We start from the raw sequence: 17,607 nt of genomic DNA, 5'->3' as shown, positions 1-17,607 counted from the left end.
AGTACACAATGGGTGCTTTTGTGAGATTTACTGTTATTTCATTCCTTACGGGAACGTAAGTTTCAGGGGTGTGTAACACATAAGCATTTTCTTTAATGCAATTGATTTTGCTTCAATCACTTAAAGGGCTGTCAGAAAATGGTTGGGAAGGGACCAGAAAACAATTGTAATTTGCCAGTTTAAATGTTTAGCCAGTTTTGCAAAAGTCAGAAGTGGAGTGTTCGCCAGGAAAATCCTAAGATTAATGCTACAAACCTGTGAGCAGGTCAATTGGTCTAAGAATTTTCATGTTACCTCCTTTTTTATATTTACCTATTTTGGGCCACATCTTTGGCCCCAGAATGGACAGACATGTTAGCAGTGATGCAGAGCAGAGAGACAAACAACCTGTAATAACTGGACACAAAGATTGCTTTGGCAAGGAGGAGATGATGGAGTCAGGTGTGTTTGAAGACAGTGTACGTAGCCATGCGTCACCATTCCTCACAGATCTGAAGAGATAAAAAGATTAATGTTGGCTTCTGGAAATCTTAACCAGGCAGAACACGCTGCTTTAGACGCATGCAACTAAGCTGAATTGTAACCTGTAGCTTGCAATAAGTATGCTTTTATCTCCTTACTCTAGGGTCTTAGGAAAGGCAAAAAATCTAGCTAGGCCCAAGGATTAAACACAGAATTTAATATTATTAAAAAATACCACTGAAGCGAATGCCTTCAAAATAACCCAAACCAGAACCAAAAAAAAAAAACAAAACCCACCAAAAATTACAATAAAAACAACACCCACAAAAAAAAATACCCACAAGCAAAAAACAAAACAAACCCAAAACCACAAAAAAAAGAAAAAAAATTGTCAGAGTCATAGGTTAGAAAATCCAAATCTTCCTTTCAGGGAGAGTGATTAGAATTCAAATAAATGCTCTGATTTCTTTCCCCCTCCCCATCCTATAAAATTTAACTATTTAGAAAATGGTAACACTCATCTCCAGTAATATATGCCATCCATACAGTTCATTATATCTTAAAATAAGGCTTTCTGTGATGTAATGCAGCAGCTTGAGCAGAATATACACTGACAACCTTATCAGCTTTAAATAATAAAAATGCTTGAGTGAGAAATAGGTGTCCAGTTACTGGAAGTGCGGGGGTGCCCATGTTTGAGTGTTAGCAAATTTTTGCTAGCAAAAGGATAGCAATTTGACAATTTGAGAACACTTCCCATTTAGGTGGTACAGTCACCACATGTTTACTATTCCACAGTGAGATACAGGTAATTTAAAGCTCACAGTTATTACCCATCCACCAGCACGCATGCACACCATGTCTGATTTTTGTTTAATATATAAAAAAGAACTGAATTTACGAATGATGAATTCAGTGAGCCTTTAAGTTTCCTGTCACACTAATCAAGATCTTTACCAGTTAGATTCATTATACAGTTTGCCATGATTCTGGTGCATTTTTAAGGAAAAGTTATCTCTCTAAATTCTGCTTTATTATGCTCAGATGACCTGCTCTCCTTATACTTTGAAATGAGTGGTAGTTGGACAAATATACCCTGTCCCATTGAAAAGTGGCTATACAAAAGGGTTTTTCTGAGTTGATAAGCATTTGAAAGAATATCTGATTTTTTTAATGCAGTCTGTCCTTTAGGGCTTAAACACTGACAGCCATCATTTTATCAAGACACCCTCACAGCCCTGTGTAACAAAGATTTTTTTTCCTTCTTGCTGTTTATAAAAAGGCAATTTGCTTCTAAAAAAATGCAAATATTCTGGGAGGAGTGATAGCAGTGGATAGTAGGGTCCCAATCCCTAGCATCTTCTATAATGCAAGAACAGCTTACACTCAATTATTTTCTCAGTATATTCTATAACTGTTACTGGAAGAGTTATAAAAACAACTTCTCTCAGAACATCTTTTGGCATTAATATTGTGGTGTTCTTTGATGAATGATTTTGGATGCTGTATTTTGTGAACTTACTTATTCTAAGAAATACTGGAAAAATATTAGTACCAGAATTTGTTAGATGAGCAGATTAGAGAGAATTAAGTGTGTATGGTCTGATGACAACTATGTAGAATTTTGCTGTGACCATGTGTGGGTTTCTTTTTCCTTTGCTTTGTGGAAAGAGTCATTAAAGTGAATGTTTTCTGTGCCTTGAAGTTGTGGAGGAGATAAATGTGGGGTTTTAACAGTAATAGTTTATACTCCTGATAACATGCAATCCTAAAACAGAAATGTTCCCATGAGATGTGGGTGTTCAATTTTATGGATAAAGTATTGAAAGATATTTGCAGAAAATCACTTGCAAGCAAATGCATTGGTTGAAAATTGTTTTCACAGAACATTTATCAGATCATTTAAAAAGTGAAAATTTAGTGAAAAATTCCTTGCTGTGTGTAAATCATCTGCAAATCATCATTTGCAAACAGGAGTATAAAGACTCTGTCAAATGAATTACTGCAATATTTTTGCTTGCTGCTAGCCAGGTGTACCATACTTATACAACAGATGTTCGAATTTCTCAAGCTGTGCAGAGGCTTTAAGAGTCAGGCTAGCAGTAGCAGCAATGACAGAGCTACATGCTATTTTAATATTATCTTACACAGTGTGTTCATGATTTGACTGTCAGTATTAGTTCTCAAACTTGAAAGACTCTGGTTTCGCTCTGTAGTGCGATATTTATCAAAATCAGAATTTGATCAAAGAACAATGAAGACTCCACATTACGGGTCTTGTCAATAAGCTTTACATTATTTTGTGTATGATTTAGCCAGCGATTATGGATTTGTAAGAGACTGGCTTATGGAATGTCCTTTTGAATTTTAGCATAGAATGACACAGTGGTCAAGAAATTTAACTCATTAGACTATTCAAATAAACTTGACACTGTTTCTCATGCTAAAATGATATAGTAGTTGTCTAATTAACCTGGTCAATATTGCTCTAAAGATGATTGGGAATACATTGAAATCTATGATCCTTTAAATAAATTACGCAGATAGGTATCTATGTTCAATAACTAGTTAATACTAAACCACCATCTTCCAGGGCACTTAGAGGTAATGCTGGTGCTGAAGTATATTCATTCAATACTGCATCTAAGGTACTATGGAGATTCTCTTCCTTCAGATGAGTTACATCCCTTCTCTTTCTCTTAGCTTTTTTTTTTTTAACTAAAGGTAATGATCCAGAAATTGTATGAGAATATTTGTATGTGTATTTTAATATAGAAAGTATGTTATTAGTTAATTGACCTAAATGTAAGATGTAGATTTAATTAATTTGTAGCCAGTAAGGGCTTGATCATAGAACAGGTTCAGCAACCTGACCTTCACTCAGCAAAGCATTTGAGTATACATACATCACTGTAAGAAGAGACATTGCATCAGTTAGTACATGCTTACAGTAAAGCATGTGTTGAATTTCTTGACTGGCAGTGATATAAGCCTATTTTAGTTTAAGTGTGATATTGTTGTTCCTTTGTGCTTAAAATCATATACACATCATATAGTGCAAATATCAGAAGGTAAGATGTGTCAAAAATAGAGACAGTACATCCTTAATTGAGTCGTCCCATGTATTTGCATTGTCAAAATAAATCAGATCTGACATCAGGTGCTCAGGAGAAAATCTTAATTTCTGTAGACCGTCTGTTAACATAGAAAAAATTAGTTGTTTTTTTTTTTTAAGTATTTTGCGTAAAACCCTCAGTCTTACACATTAAATCCTGAAGAATAAACGGCATCCTGATCATGGATATAAATAAAAATCGGAAGCCAGCAATAAAATATCAAAAGCCTTTCTGAGTGATGTAGGAGTCTACCTAGCACTTAAACAGTAAATTTAAGTTACTCAGTCACCTGTCTGCCATTTTAGGTACTTACTTTTGAGGTCCCCTCACTAACAAAAGCTCTTGTCAGGTGTTCGGAGGATTTAGATATTGGATGCATGATATCTACAGTAGCAGTCAGGCGTCACATGCATGCCCGAAGCCTTTTGATGATCTCTGTCCAAGTGCTGGTTTGCAGTATGTTTTAAACAAACACACAAAATGCATAAAAGAATCAACATCTGCTAGTTACTGAACAGTTTAATCACCAGTTGTCCTTGTGGGGGAGCTAAGAGGAAACAATACCATAAGGGACCTAACTGCGAACCCTAGAGGAATGCATGCATGCTTTCTAGGAAACTACACGCTTTTCTTTCATTTGGAATTGTAGAAGATTTTCCCTCCTCTGAACACAGGAAATCATGTCCCCCTCTCGTTTTTCCTTCCAGACAACAGCCTCAAATTCCAATCACCACAGGAACGGGGGTTGTCTATCCTGGTGCTATTACCATGGCGACTACCACGCCATCACCTCAGATGACATCAGATTGCTCGAGCACCTCTGCCAGCCCTGAGCCCAGCATCCCTGTCATTCAGAGCACTTATGGTATGAAGACGGACAGCGGAAGCCTTGCTGGAAATGAAATGATAAATGGAGAGGATGAAATAGAAATGTACGAGGACTATGAGGATGATCCCAAATCAGACTATAGTAGTGAAAATGAAGCCCATGAGGCAGTCAGTGCCAACTGAGGAGTGTTCACAGAATTAAACTACTCAGACTCAACTGGATTTTTTGGGGTTTTTTTTGAACAAAAGTTCTTAAAGAGCCTGAATGCATGTGTGGCTCCTACAGTTACATCAGCAGAATGGTCTTAAATGTTTCTTAATGTGTGAGACAGATTGTTACCCTAATTTTTCATGAACTTGTTTTGTTTTGTTTTGTTGTTTTGTTGGATTTTTTTTTTAATTTAGATGAAGACATATATTAAATATCAGACATCAGGACTTGAAAACTTATATGAATCAATAGCTGTCTTACAAGTCTTACCTTTTGTCTTTTTTCCGTTTGGATGCTGATAAAGGTTTAAGTTACTGTTTTAGATGGGGGTTATACATTCTCACTCAGGTATGCTGTGCCAGCCTACAGGTTGTGAATGTGTTTTTATTCTGGATTATTTTAGAAAACAAAAACTGCAGATTTCATATTGCGAAACAGAACAAGTCCACAAGTGTGCACATCTGTGCATCATAGCTTGTCTTGAAAAAAATAGTCTCTGAATTCCATTTTTTTTTCCATATGTATAGCTGAACTTCTGATGTGCCAAGCTTTTCATAACTTTTGAATCTTAACATTCAAAAAAAGAAAGTCTTAAAGGAGACACTGTAAAGTCTTAGACAATCCTTTGGCATCTTAAAAAAAAATTATATATAAAACCTAATTTTTTCCAGAATATGGTAAAGTACTCAGGAATCTGGAGACAGGATATTCTTAAGTAGTGAATATGGTTGCCATAGTGCATGTGCCCAATTGCTTTTGCCTCTTGATGTGCCATTAGTGTGACATTTTAAGTAAGCACAAAAGAGCGATCACCAGCTATGGACAGGCCTGTCTTAGCAGTGTGAGGCCACCTCTGATTACATTCTCTACCCTTCTGCTTTTAACCCTTGCATTCAGTCTTAACACATATTCTCTTAAATAATTTATTCATTCCAGAATGTCAAGGGTCCAAATACTTAATATTTATTTTTAAAAGTACTGTTGGTGGCATTACACTTACAATTCCTTACTGATATTTTAAAGAACACGTTCTTTCTCCTCCCCTAAATCACACAGGGATATGAAAATAAAAGTGCACCTGCTACTAAAATGATCGTGACAGTTATGAATGAGAAATTCAGTTGTCCCTGTAACACTGTATGTTCAAGGAGCACTTGGAAACACTCTGCTATATGTAATGCAAAATAAAGTGAGTTCTTTTATATGTACATAGAGTACCAATATTCCTAAAGAATTGTGTTTATAGTTATAAACCTCTATACTTGGACAGCAAAGACAGATATAAAATCCATCATGATGAACTTTTAGGGCCTGTAGAATCCTGCAGTGAATCATAGCTCTGTATATCATGTTCCTATTGTCACCTGAAGGAACTGTTTGCTACCTTAAGTATTTATGTAGTGATTTATATGTGAGACTTCTAATGGGTGAGGGAAAGCCACGAAAATACCTGACTTGCAGAGCTGGGAAAACGGTGCATCAAATGTATTTACTGAATACTAGTCATGTGGAAATGTGCGCCAGATATGGATGAATGCTTGTCAAGTGCTTTGGGATCTTTGGATGTAAGGTGCTATAGAAACTAAAATTTGTATTTGCATTGCCTCTAGAAACAATGCAATTGCTGGAGACAAATCTGGGAAATACACAAGAGATAGAAATTTGAAGACTGCAAATTGATTGCATTTAAGACAGAGAAGAAACTGCCTTTATTTTTTTCCCCTCATACTCCACTCCTGTTCACAAATACATCACTGTATATATATGTGTATATGCAGATTCAATGGGCCTGATGATATATGTGCTGAAGCTGAAGTTCCTCCACTCTCTTAGCTTTTATTTTTCATTGGATATGTTCAGCACATTGGTGATAAATTCAGACTCAGGCTGAGAGGTATGAGTGGGCATAGAGCAGCTCCTCTTGAAGTCTGTGGGAATCTTCCTACAGAGGTGAACAGGCTTTTTTAGGGCCCAGACAATGAAAGTACAGTGTTAATGTTGGCTGTCCTTGTACTATCATCCTCTCTCGCAGAAATTCATGTAAGCTGCAATGACAAGATGCTGTATTGGGAGCAGTCAGTTTCCTCATAGCTCCACTAATACCTATTTGGGCAGAGACAGCCGTTGCTGCCACTGTAGGAATCACAATTCTGTGTGTAAGACAACCCCCAAGACAAATGGGATTGTTCAATTTATAAAGAAAATGGCATAGAAACACAATGGTCAAATTTCTCTGACCATTTTGTAATTTGGAACAAAATGCTATATTTTTAATATTTATTTGTGTTCTGAGTCCATGTCTAATAAGCAATAAACTGGTCTAGCCAAGACTTTAAAGGCATATTCTGTGTCGTTAGCTGGTGAGCGCCCTCTTTAAGCTAGCTAAGGTACTGATAGAAAGTGTTTTTTTGTTATTATTGCTTGGGAATTTGAACTGGTTTTAATTCATTCAACTCAGATGAGGGGGAGGATATCATTATTTCCTAAAATAATGACTATTTATTAATGTCTTACATAATTCTCCAGTTAGAATTATTTCTCCCTCCCCCCCCATGTCACTTTCTCTTTTTTTCTGTTTTTGTTGCATAGGTAGAATGCTGTATTGCTAGCATTGTATTTTATGTAATTTTTTTTTTTTTTTTTGCGCAAAGGCAAACATTTAGGTTAGTTGGTTAATTTTTTTAAATTTTATGACCATGCCAAAATAATATTCTGCAGGCTTGTGGAGAACAAAGGACTGTTCTTTAGGACTGAAACTTGATTTTGCTTGTAGTACAAAAAAACACACACTCACAGATGTTGTTTCGTAAGTGTTATAAGCACTGGATATAAATGGTATTTTTTATCACTTCTGACTAATGTGAAACTGTTGTACGAAAACTACATGAACAAAAGTCATCTGTTTCGACTCGTGTGGGCCTGCCTCACAGTTGCCGGACTTGAGTCATTTTTATGTCTTGTTATTTCATTTATTTATGCAAAGTACATGTATGTATGAACACTTTGTTTTAGCTCCAGCCCTGCCTCCGTGCTGATGCTTTGTATGTTAAAGCCACATTCTTGAAAATGACTGGCTGTTCAGGAATTGCCGGCTGGTTAAAAATTGCATTTATTGGCTGGGAGAGTGGGAGGAACATATTTCAATCTGAATCGTGCCTGTGAGCATTTTATTCTATTTATTAGCCAACATTGGCTCTAAAATGTCAGTAGAAATCAAGAAAGGACAATCATAAGGGTAAAACCAACAGTACTTTATTATCGGAGCTGAAAACAAAGTTTTTAATGAATTTACCATCTCATTTTAGATTTTTTTTAAATTGTGTAAATATAACATAGGAAATAGAATTTTATTTTTTGTTCATGGATACTTAGTGAAGTATAAGTTATGTATTTACTTTTGTTCTATATCAGTGTATGTTGGTCCATATTAAATGCTGACAAGTCACTGTACCTCATGTAGATGCTGAATTTACACCCGCAGTGTGAGTGCAGTATTGTGGACCTGTAGCTGGGACAGCAAGACGCCTCACTTGTGCTCTCACTGATTTTTAATAGTGTATTCCAGAAACACAGAATACTTTTTTCTTTTTTAGAAAGTTGATACATTAAACATACCAAATTTCTGATACATTTGATAGGAAACACAATTAGTCTTCTGAATCCAAGTAAAACTGATGAGATATTTTACTTCCTAACAATAACTGCCTAACTTGGAATTCAGAAGTATACCCCTGGAAGGTTATCATACCCACGATGGCCCTTGCAATGAAGGCAAGACTTAATAATATCAAACCTTTATTTCCTACTTCCCTTAAATCATGTTATTGTCATATTAAGCTATAATACCAGGAGAAATTGTTCACACAGTACACAAAGAGGACTTGCAGAATTGCTTTTTAAGCATTGTGTTTCAGCCCCTCTTAATAATTCTGATTGAAAAAAGTAACAACTCCATTCAGGTAACGCATGAATATAGTAATACTATTTTCTCTGTGGACAGTTTACTTAATTAACAGATACAATATATTTTCTTTTTGGAAAATTATAAAATACTTATTTTCAAGAGAAGAACACTCCCAAAACAGTCTGATAACACCTCAAATAGTTCACTTCATAATCCTTAAGAATGGAAGATGAAAGTCTTAATGGAAACAGTACTGCTTTTCAGGGTACAGGTTTACGTGGAGAAATGACTGACGAATTGGCCCAGTTCTGGTCTGCCTGTATGTTTTGGCTTCACCACTTAGCTTGTGAAACCGCCTGCTGAGAATACATGGGATTACAATGCGCTCCTAAATCAGTGTACTCAGGTGCAGTATGAGGCAGGGGGAGGGCAAAAGATGGGATTGCTCTGGGATGGGAATGCCAAATGACAACTTTAGTCACAATAAATATGATACCCTGTGCAAAGTGTACAGCAGCCAGCTGTGGGTAGTTCCTGTTCTAAGTACAAACACAACCACCTCTCAGTGCAATCTAAAAGATAGTCCTCTCTCTGGGTTGAATTTCTGGGTTTGTTTTTTGGTCGTATCAAAGGCATGGCATTACAAAATCATTTCCTAGCAAAACATACTACAAGATTAACACCCCTATCCTCCCCCAGCAAAACACTTATCTACCTGCTTACTGTTAAGCATTGCTAGTACTTCCATGGCCATCATAATGACCAGTAAAGCGCTGGTGTTAAGCAGGGCAAACTTTGCTGAGCCAGGGCCATGGTGTGAACAACTGCACTGGAGATGCAGCCAGCAGAATGTATAATAGCGTTCTTCATGTTTTGATGAGATGTTAATGAATGGGCTTGGACCCTTGCTTTTTTGCATGCTTTTTTAAGATTCAGGTTGGCACTTAAGCATGTTCTTTTAAATAATACTATATGATCTCATTTGATCTTTTACAAAACACTTTTTCCTTTAAAAAAAAATTCCCCCAACCCCCCCTTTTTTTCATATAACCCATTAATATGATTTTTCTGAGATCAAACTACATTTTTGATATCCTGTAATGTCCTGCCACAGGAGGAAAAAAGAAATGTATACGCAAATGCATTTAATTTTAATCCATTCCCCTTTTTTAACTACCAGATTTGATGGAGATGATGACAAAGAAATATTCTGAGATTTCACACGCTGGGTACAAAGGGGGTGGGATGGGGTGAACTGGGCTAGAGGAAAACTTATCAAATTGTTATTTATGGCAATATGAAAGCTATAAAGCAACTTAGTGACATGGCTTGCTTTGTAATTTCCGCTTTCTAAAAACCACAAGTGAGGTCCTTGGTGCTCTTGGAGTATGGGGAATGTGCAAATATTTAACTGTTTGTATGCTGCACATTGCAGACCTGCTAGTGTGCATTCTCCATTTGTCTTCCTTTGTCATTTGTGTTTTGCTTTCTAGAAAGCAATGTGTTTTTTTTCTTGTACCCTTCTTCAGCTTGTAGCAAACTAGAATGCTTAGCATTTATGTTCATTCATTATTGTATTTCCCATGTAAAAATTTTTTTATTACATTAAGACAAGCTTATAAGCTGTTACTACATAACTTATCTTACTGTAACTCTTATTTCCTGACATTGTAATTTGTTTGTGATGTATATTGTGAGATTGTACTCTATGTTAATTTAATCAGCACAATTCACTGACATGCTGGACTGACATGCTAGCTGCTGTTTCAAATTGTAAAGTTTGTGTAGAGCTATTGGGACAACTGAGACTCTCTTGTCACGGTACTATGCTTTGATTTCCTATAGCAACACTGTGGGTGCAGCTCTTAATGGCGAGGGCTGCTCGTTGGACACCCACTGGCTAATTTAATGGGCAGGTTTTCTTTGTAGAAATTCTATATACAATGCAGGTACCTACCTGGGCCCATGGCCGATAATTATTTGGGCGTTTAGAGGAAAAACTAGTGTCTATTGCTGCTTTGAATATGTTTTAAAGTCTGAAAATGTAAATAGTTTATCAAAAAAAATCTTGTACAGTCCAGTGTAAAGTTTTTAAATGAACTTAAAGGTTGCCATCACATCTCACACTCTCCTCTTGACACAGTAAAAAAAAAAAAAAAAAAAAAATAGAAAAAAGTTTGCTAAGGATACTGATTTAAAAAAAAAGTCTGTTCTCAATTTAACAAAGAGAATAGTTATTCTTAGCTCTGCTTCATTGCATAAACAGACTTCTTGGATTTTGTTGTGCAGTATTGACGTGAGGTAAATTAAATATGAAATAATCTTTCAGTGGTACTTTTAAGAGTCTTCTCCTCCTCTGCCTCAGTTACTAATGGAAAAGACAAAATTGAGAGACACTGTTCATATACAGTATGTTCTGGTGTATGTTGGCACCTTACCTACATGTTTCGGGTGGGTTTTTTTCTTTGTTTTGGTTTGTTTTGTTTTGTTTTTTTTGTTGGGTTTTTTTTTTTTTTTTTGCACAAGGTGCTTTCCTGATATGTTAAACATGTCATCCTTGGGTGATACAGTTTATGCCATGATAGGGGTTTAGACCCCTCAGGGGAGTGTCTATAAGACTGCCTATTTATGCTCATTTACCTCAAGACTGTCCTCTCTACCCTTAATCTATTCACCATCACTCCATCTTTTGTACTGCTGTTGACACTTACAAATTAAAGATAAATTTTGTTTTATGAGATATGTGTTTGACTTCTTCTATGCATCCCTTATTATTGCATTGAAGTTAGCATTAAGCATTGACCATGACGAGATGATGGACAGGAAAATGCAACTAGGCCTGTTCAGCTGGCCTTTAAAGTTAGCAACTGAATCTTCCATCTCTTAGGTTTTCCACAGGCCTTTCTATTCTACAAACACATTTATCAGCCTCTGAAATCCATTAATACCATATGCTGTCAAAGACATAATAACCAACCTAATTTGATAATATTCACTGTCAATTTTGTAAGCAGGAAGTGCTGTTGGTAGCAACGTAATCTCATATTTTTATTGAGCTGAAATGAGACAAAGTGGTTTTCAGGTTTCTTCTTTCTTTGCATTCCCTTTTTCCGCTGCATATAACATTAAACAAACTAACCAAAGTTGACAACAAAAATCCCTATAGTTGCCATATTGCCATTTGGGTATTATGATTGGCTTTTAACTTAGTAATTAGTCATAGTTCTCACAGGAAAAGAAAAATTACATTAAAGTGTACTATACTGTAACAGAAATGTAACAGAACATTTTGATAGCGCATTACATCAGATTTCAGTCTAGTTTCAGTTATTGTACAAACCACCCTGAAACATGTATGTGGGAAAGAATCCTTCCCTTGAGAGAGCATCATACATGACATTATTAAAAATGACATACCGCATTATGAATCTATGTGATGAAATACTTAAGGGTCAAAAGTGGATGTAATGAAGTTGATGACCAACATGTAACAACGGATAAATACATAAATATTGACTTGTGAGATTTAAGCTTAGTTTCCAGTAAGCAACCAACTAGTTATTCAGTCAAACTGCAGCCCTAAAGTGGTCCTGAGACAGAGGCAGCAAAAAAACATGTATTTCTGTTACTGAATCAATAACAGTTTGACAAAATGTGGCCATGGCCATACCATAAATTTGAAAACGTATTTAGGCACTAGATCACTCAGTCCAGCTTAAGCTACTAAGGTCAAAGGCACTTGGATATGAAACACCACGTCATCGGACCTGAATTCTACTTTCATATGACACATCTGAAATGGGGTCCAATATTCTTCTGCTGCATTTTCATGTTGCTCCATTAAAGTCAACTTATGTAATCCAAACTTTAGCTTTTTCTCTGTTTTCCTCCCACAACCCCTACCACATGATTTGCCTCCTTTTCTTGCTGAATCTGCAGCTGAGAATATTGATCAGTAATTTAGGAAACACTGATGGTTATCAGTTGGGCTGTTACACTGGTGCAATTTAAAACAAACTGAGGAATGACATACGAAAAGTTACTGATTCTTGCAACAGTAAGAGATAAAATGTTTGACACTTATAGAAGTCAATCCAAAAAAATACACACAAATTACTATGCAGGACAAGGTGCTGTCTCCTCATGTAAAATAAACAATCGTCTGGAAAAGGCTATGAGTTAGAGACTGCAGAGCAGCACGTGTTGCTCCTGGTGCCAAGAGGAGTAGCGTGTCCAGGACAGGTGGGTGGCCATGCACAGGCACTGCCAGGTTTCTTTCCTGAAAGACATCACCTCTGACCAATTTGGTCACGCTGGCTTTCCTGAGCCAGCCTTGTTGTCACTCTAAATGACCATCAACCTTCAGAAATTTTACTAATAATACAAGGCATTCATCAGGTCACTGCAAGGGGAAGGCAGCACGTTGTTGGATGAGTAATAAATAAGCCTCTTGGCTTCCTAAATTGTTGTTGCTATTCCAGTCATCACAGGAAGAACCTACCACACTGGAAGACAAGCCACTTCTCTGGCACCAAACAAGTGACAGAGAACAACCAAGATGAGAATTAAGGTGCTCCTGCTGCTCGGGTGCATTCTCCTTCCCTCGGATGAATTTCTCCTGCTGAGCACTGAAATGCAGCCTAAGAACACAAACTGCTCACTAGCTGCAGGTTCTCCTGGAACCCTTAGGACTCACCTCAGTTTCAGAATTTCAGGGGGTTTCAGGATTACAATGTTTGGTACGATGGTCTGTCTCCTTACTGGCTGCTTGCACTGTGATTTTCCTGCGGCAGTTAACTGCTACTACAGTAGCCCAACAGCAGCAGCTTGCATGGTATGGAGACTGGAGGAAGGGGAGAAATATAGTAGCTGATTTATTTCTTTAATATATGGTTTACAATAGAAAATATGAGCTCCAGGTTGTGTCTCTGAGCAGCTAATGACCAGCTGGGTTAAGGGCCTTCAAATACTGCCATTGGTCATTAACTGCCAGGAAGTATCCTTCCTGTCATCTATTATCGCTTAATTGTATCAAGACCCACTACAATGGAGGACTGTTAAATCTGTGTCTTAATTAGAATCTGACCCTTAGTAGTTCTAACAGTATCAAGGCCAGTGCAGGTTAGCATTTGGGTTCTTGACATGACAGTCCATACCAAATTTCTTCAGCGCCATTCTGCTTTATATTAATGCCTGTTGGGTGATTGACACAGTAAAACATAATTGCCCTGTAGAAATCACTGTGGTCAGCTGTATTAAGAACTGCTTAGGAACACTTTAATTTACTTTGACACCACAGACTTTAAAAGCTTCTGTACTTGTATTAAAACCTACTTAGAGGTCTGGTTGCTGTAGTAGGTCATCAGCAAAGGATCACCCAGGAAGAAGAAAGGTAGTTTTCAGAGCTTGAAATAATTCTTCTCGAATAATCAAATTGCAAAAGAAATGCATATTGATTATTTCGGTATTTTCTTGCCAGTCTTCTGGTTAATTAGCTACTAGCAGGATTTGTGGAGAAACCAGCTAATCATCTTAAATTAGGTTTCAAAAATGGGATATAAGCTCAAAACCTGTAAATGTGAAACATCACCCCCTACCGTCCCCCGACTGTTGAATTACTTCAACAACATCCAGCTTTAATTTTATGAAATGGGTACTTCACACTTCAGCCATGGGACTAAGCTCCTTTCTAAGTCAGGCCACTCATTTATATTTGCAAATCAGGAAGTATAACTACTGTGCCATGATCCAGAGCCACGCAGCAGGACCCTACCCTGCAAGCCACTACAATCAGCAGTGGAAAGGCATCTCTGCCACCAAGACCCCATGATGGCTAATAGTGTCTTTAGACCTACTGTGTGTTCACAACCAAGTAGTCACAAATAAATTACAAAATTGAAACCACAGTAACTGTCCTAGTAACTTGATTACTAGTCCGCCTGGCCTGGTAGTTTTACGTTCAGCAGTGGCAACAGGAGATGGTAGCTACCGAGAGCATTAGAGCCTGCTCAACATCTGTGGCTCATTCTCATATACCTCAGCATTTAGTTTCATTTGGTGTCATCGTGTTGGGCTTCTGAACTGTACAGCTCTTTCCTAGTCAGGAACATGGTGTGGTATTTTGGTGAATAAAGTGACTGGAGGCAAATTAGTAATTAGGTTTGCAGCCTTCCAATGAAGGGCCTTGATGAGGAGCTCTGCAACAGCCCTATTTGTTTTTTTTAATATCAAAAAAATCAGAGAATCAAAACAGTCTATGTTTAACTGAATTGCCAAGTCCGTCATATGATCTAAAGCATTTACCATGCTAACCTTCTCCCATTTTTCACAAGATCTGGTTAAAACTGAACAGATTTAATTCAGAAAATCTGGAGATCATTGATTTTAATGATCAAATTACTCAATCACAATGAAGTATCTTTTATTCAAACACCAGGAAATCCACACTTGATACAAGACTCAGTTCATTCCACCAGAATGGCTGCAGCTGCTGGGAAATCAAAGGGTAAGTGCTGCAGAGGGAAAAAGAAATTCCCCCAACCCCCAATCCCACTCCACCTAAATGCAAGTTTTCTGCCACAAACTGAGAGAGCATGTGGGAAGAAGGGCTTTGGGTAAAACTTTAGGTACAAACTACCTATTTTGAGGAGTTTGACTCAAGAGACTCTCAAGGTCTTCCAGTTTTGGCAACTACAGTATGGATTGAAAGAAAAAGTAAGGGATAGGTGGTGTACATTATCTTATCTGTATGGCTTCTCCTGTGAACGGAAGCCTGCAAAATACCTGTAACGCTCCAGTGATTTTATATGACTCTAACTACAGGAGGGAAGCACTATATATCCTAGCAGCTTTAGGTTATTTTAAGGAAAAAAGGGCTAATTTCAAGGAAAACAAATAAGTATGAATATTCACATTATGCTATTTTCCTGAGCTGCAGTAACTGTACTATGAAACAAGGCGGCACAAAATTCACAAAATGGAATATAGAAACCTTTAGAATTAGATTTAAGTAATGTTAAGTTTGATGGCTTTGTAACAGTAGCAATGGAAAATTACTGAGGTGCATGATACATAGAGGAAAAAAAATAGAGTACAGCTGGAGAACATACTGAGAATTCTCACAAGATAAATCGTTATAGTTGTGACATAGTTTAAGAAAAACAGTGTAGAAGAACAGGACACAGGGATAAGGAGTATCTGGGAACCGCAGGTGTCCAGGATGGGCTACAGTTAAACTACCTGATAAGTAGGAGGATAGGAGGATTATTATATCTCTGGTGCTAACGAACCAATTAAACTGGTATGAGCATCTACTGCGCATGCTTCAAAGGCTGCCAGAAGTGATGAAGATTGTTGGAAGAAGTAAACGACCCTCAGAGACCACCACCACAATTCTGCACGCATGCGGGGAACTTTCTGGAAAATTATGTAATCCATACGTAGCCTCATGAATATGTACGTATGCCCAGTGGCTATAAAAGGACGGCTTGTGTGGCAATGGGGAGACACATGTTAGGAGGAGCTATCCCCCATGTCTCCCGGCGCCGCAATAAAGAATACCTGCTTGTCAGCTTGAAAACTTTGTTGGCAAGTTTGTTCCTGGAGTTTTCTCCATATCAGTTTGGCACCCCAGATGGGACCCTGTCTGCTCGGCTGCAGGACCCGCTGAGGACAGGGCTCCCTAGGGCCCTAGGGAATTTTTCCCAGAGGGACCCCTCGTCTCATTTGGATAGCTGCGGGAGCAGACAAGGACCATCTCATAAAAGGTATTCTTTTCTTTTATACAGTTTGTAAGGTGCAGGGGGCATCTCGGTTTGGTAAACTGGTTTGGTAAATTGGTTTGGTAAGCGTATGCATGGTTTGGAAGCCTTCGTAAATCGAGATAGGAAATCTCATAGGTAAAGGCGTACCCGGCTGCTAGCGTCCGTTTGGTATACACCCACAAGAAGCAGGGGGCATCTTGTGGTTTGGGTCCTGCAAGACGCAGGGGGTGTCTTGTAGAAAAGGTTTTGGATCTTGTTGGCATTTATTTTGTGGCTTGTTACATTAAGGATTTTGGTCTTGTGATTTTGGTATCAGTGACGGACTGTTATAACTAAGCAGGGGGCATCTTGTGGTTTGGGTCCTACAAGACACAGGGGGTGTCCTGTGGAAATGGTTTTGGGTCCAGTGTGCCATCAACAGCCCATAAGGGATTTGATTCAGCAATGCTGTCAGCGTGGGTCCCCGAACAGCTTAGTCGAATCACCCTCCGATACAGTGGGCTGTCCAGTACATCCCACAGTGGGATGCAGACAGGCTGGTTGGGCACAAGGGTCTTATCCTTCTTGGGACACTGACAGGCTGGTCAACTATAAAGGGTTCAAGGAAACCCCCCTATTAATGTCACAATATGGTCTGAGCCATAGGGGTTAGGATGTATTGCTTTTGATTCTACTGGTATTTGTCTTATTTTGTGGCTTGTTACAGTAATGGTTTTGGTTTTGCCATTTTGGTACTTGTGACAGGATAACTGTGTTATTAACTGTTGTTTGTTTGGTTGAATTTTAGTCTCTGTCTTTGTCTCAAGTGTTGTAACTGTGTGGAGGGTGTCTGTGGCATCCCGTTTGTGTGTGTGTGTGTGTGTGAATGTGAGATTGATAATGGAAAATCAGCAGAGTGAAGACATCTTGAAAAAGAGTCTTTTGGGTGCATTTTGGCACACTGGAAAGAACTTGGATAGTCTCCTGGGGGCTCGGTAAATAAGAAAACATTGGTAAAATATTGTAACTGATGGTGGCCTTGTATACTTTGGAAGATCAGGAAAAATGGCATAAAAATGGAACTCTGAACTATAATACATTGTTACAATTAATGTTTTGAGGGGGCAAGGAAAATGGCATGAAGTAATGTATGCAGATATGTTTTTCACTTTAAGAAATTACGCGGAGTGACAGACTGAATGCAAAATTAATATAGCACCCCCAGATTCCTGAATTTTGGCTTTGGAAAAGGACAGGGAAAAACTGAAAGTTAAGCTGAAGAGATGTCTTCAGCCTGTGATATTGGGGAAAGATGTTTAAAGTTAAATAAAACAGTAATCAGGA

The 17,607-nt window shown here is 37.9% G+C and overlaps 1 protein-coding gene across 15 annotated transcripts in view; it reads left to right on the top strand.

The window, feature by feature from the left end:
- The window catches only part of SOX6 (SRY-box transcription factor 6), a 374,009-nt gene extending 366,151 nt beyond the window's left edge, over positions 1-7,858 (top strand). For all 15 annotated transcript variants that reach the window (XM_061464268.1, XM_061464265.1, XM_061464263.1 and 12 more), the window contains one exon: positions 4,286-7,858. In XM_061464268.1, the coding sequence (XP_061320252.1) occupies positions 4,286-4,589 (304 nt within the window). In that variant the 3' untranslated portion in view covers positions 4,590-7,858. The remainder of the gene's footprint in view (positions 1-4,285) is intronic.
- Positions 7,859-17,607: the final 9,749 nt, after the last annotated feature.

The sequence above is a fragment of the Pezoporus flaviventris genome, unplaced genomic scaffold, assembly GCF_033815535.1.
Source record: "Pezoporus flaviventris isolate CSIRO_AGI_PZ_B2104156 unplaced genomic scaffold, CSIRO_AGI_Pfla_v1 ptg000036l, whole genome shotgun sequence".
Taxonomy (NCBI): Eukaryota; Metazoa; Chordata; class Aves; order Psittaciformes; family Psittacidae; genus Pezoporus; species Pezoporus flaviventris.
The sequence above is the reverse complement of the archived record's forward strand: the minus strand, read 5'-3'. Positions and strand labels throughout refer to the sequence as shown.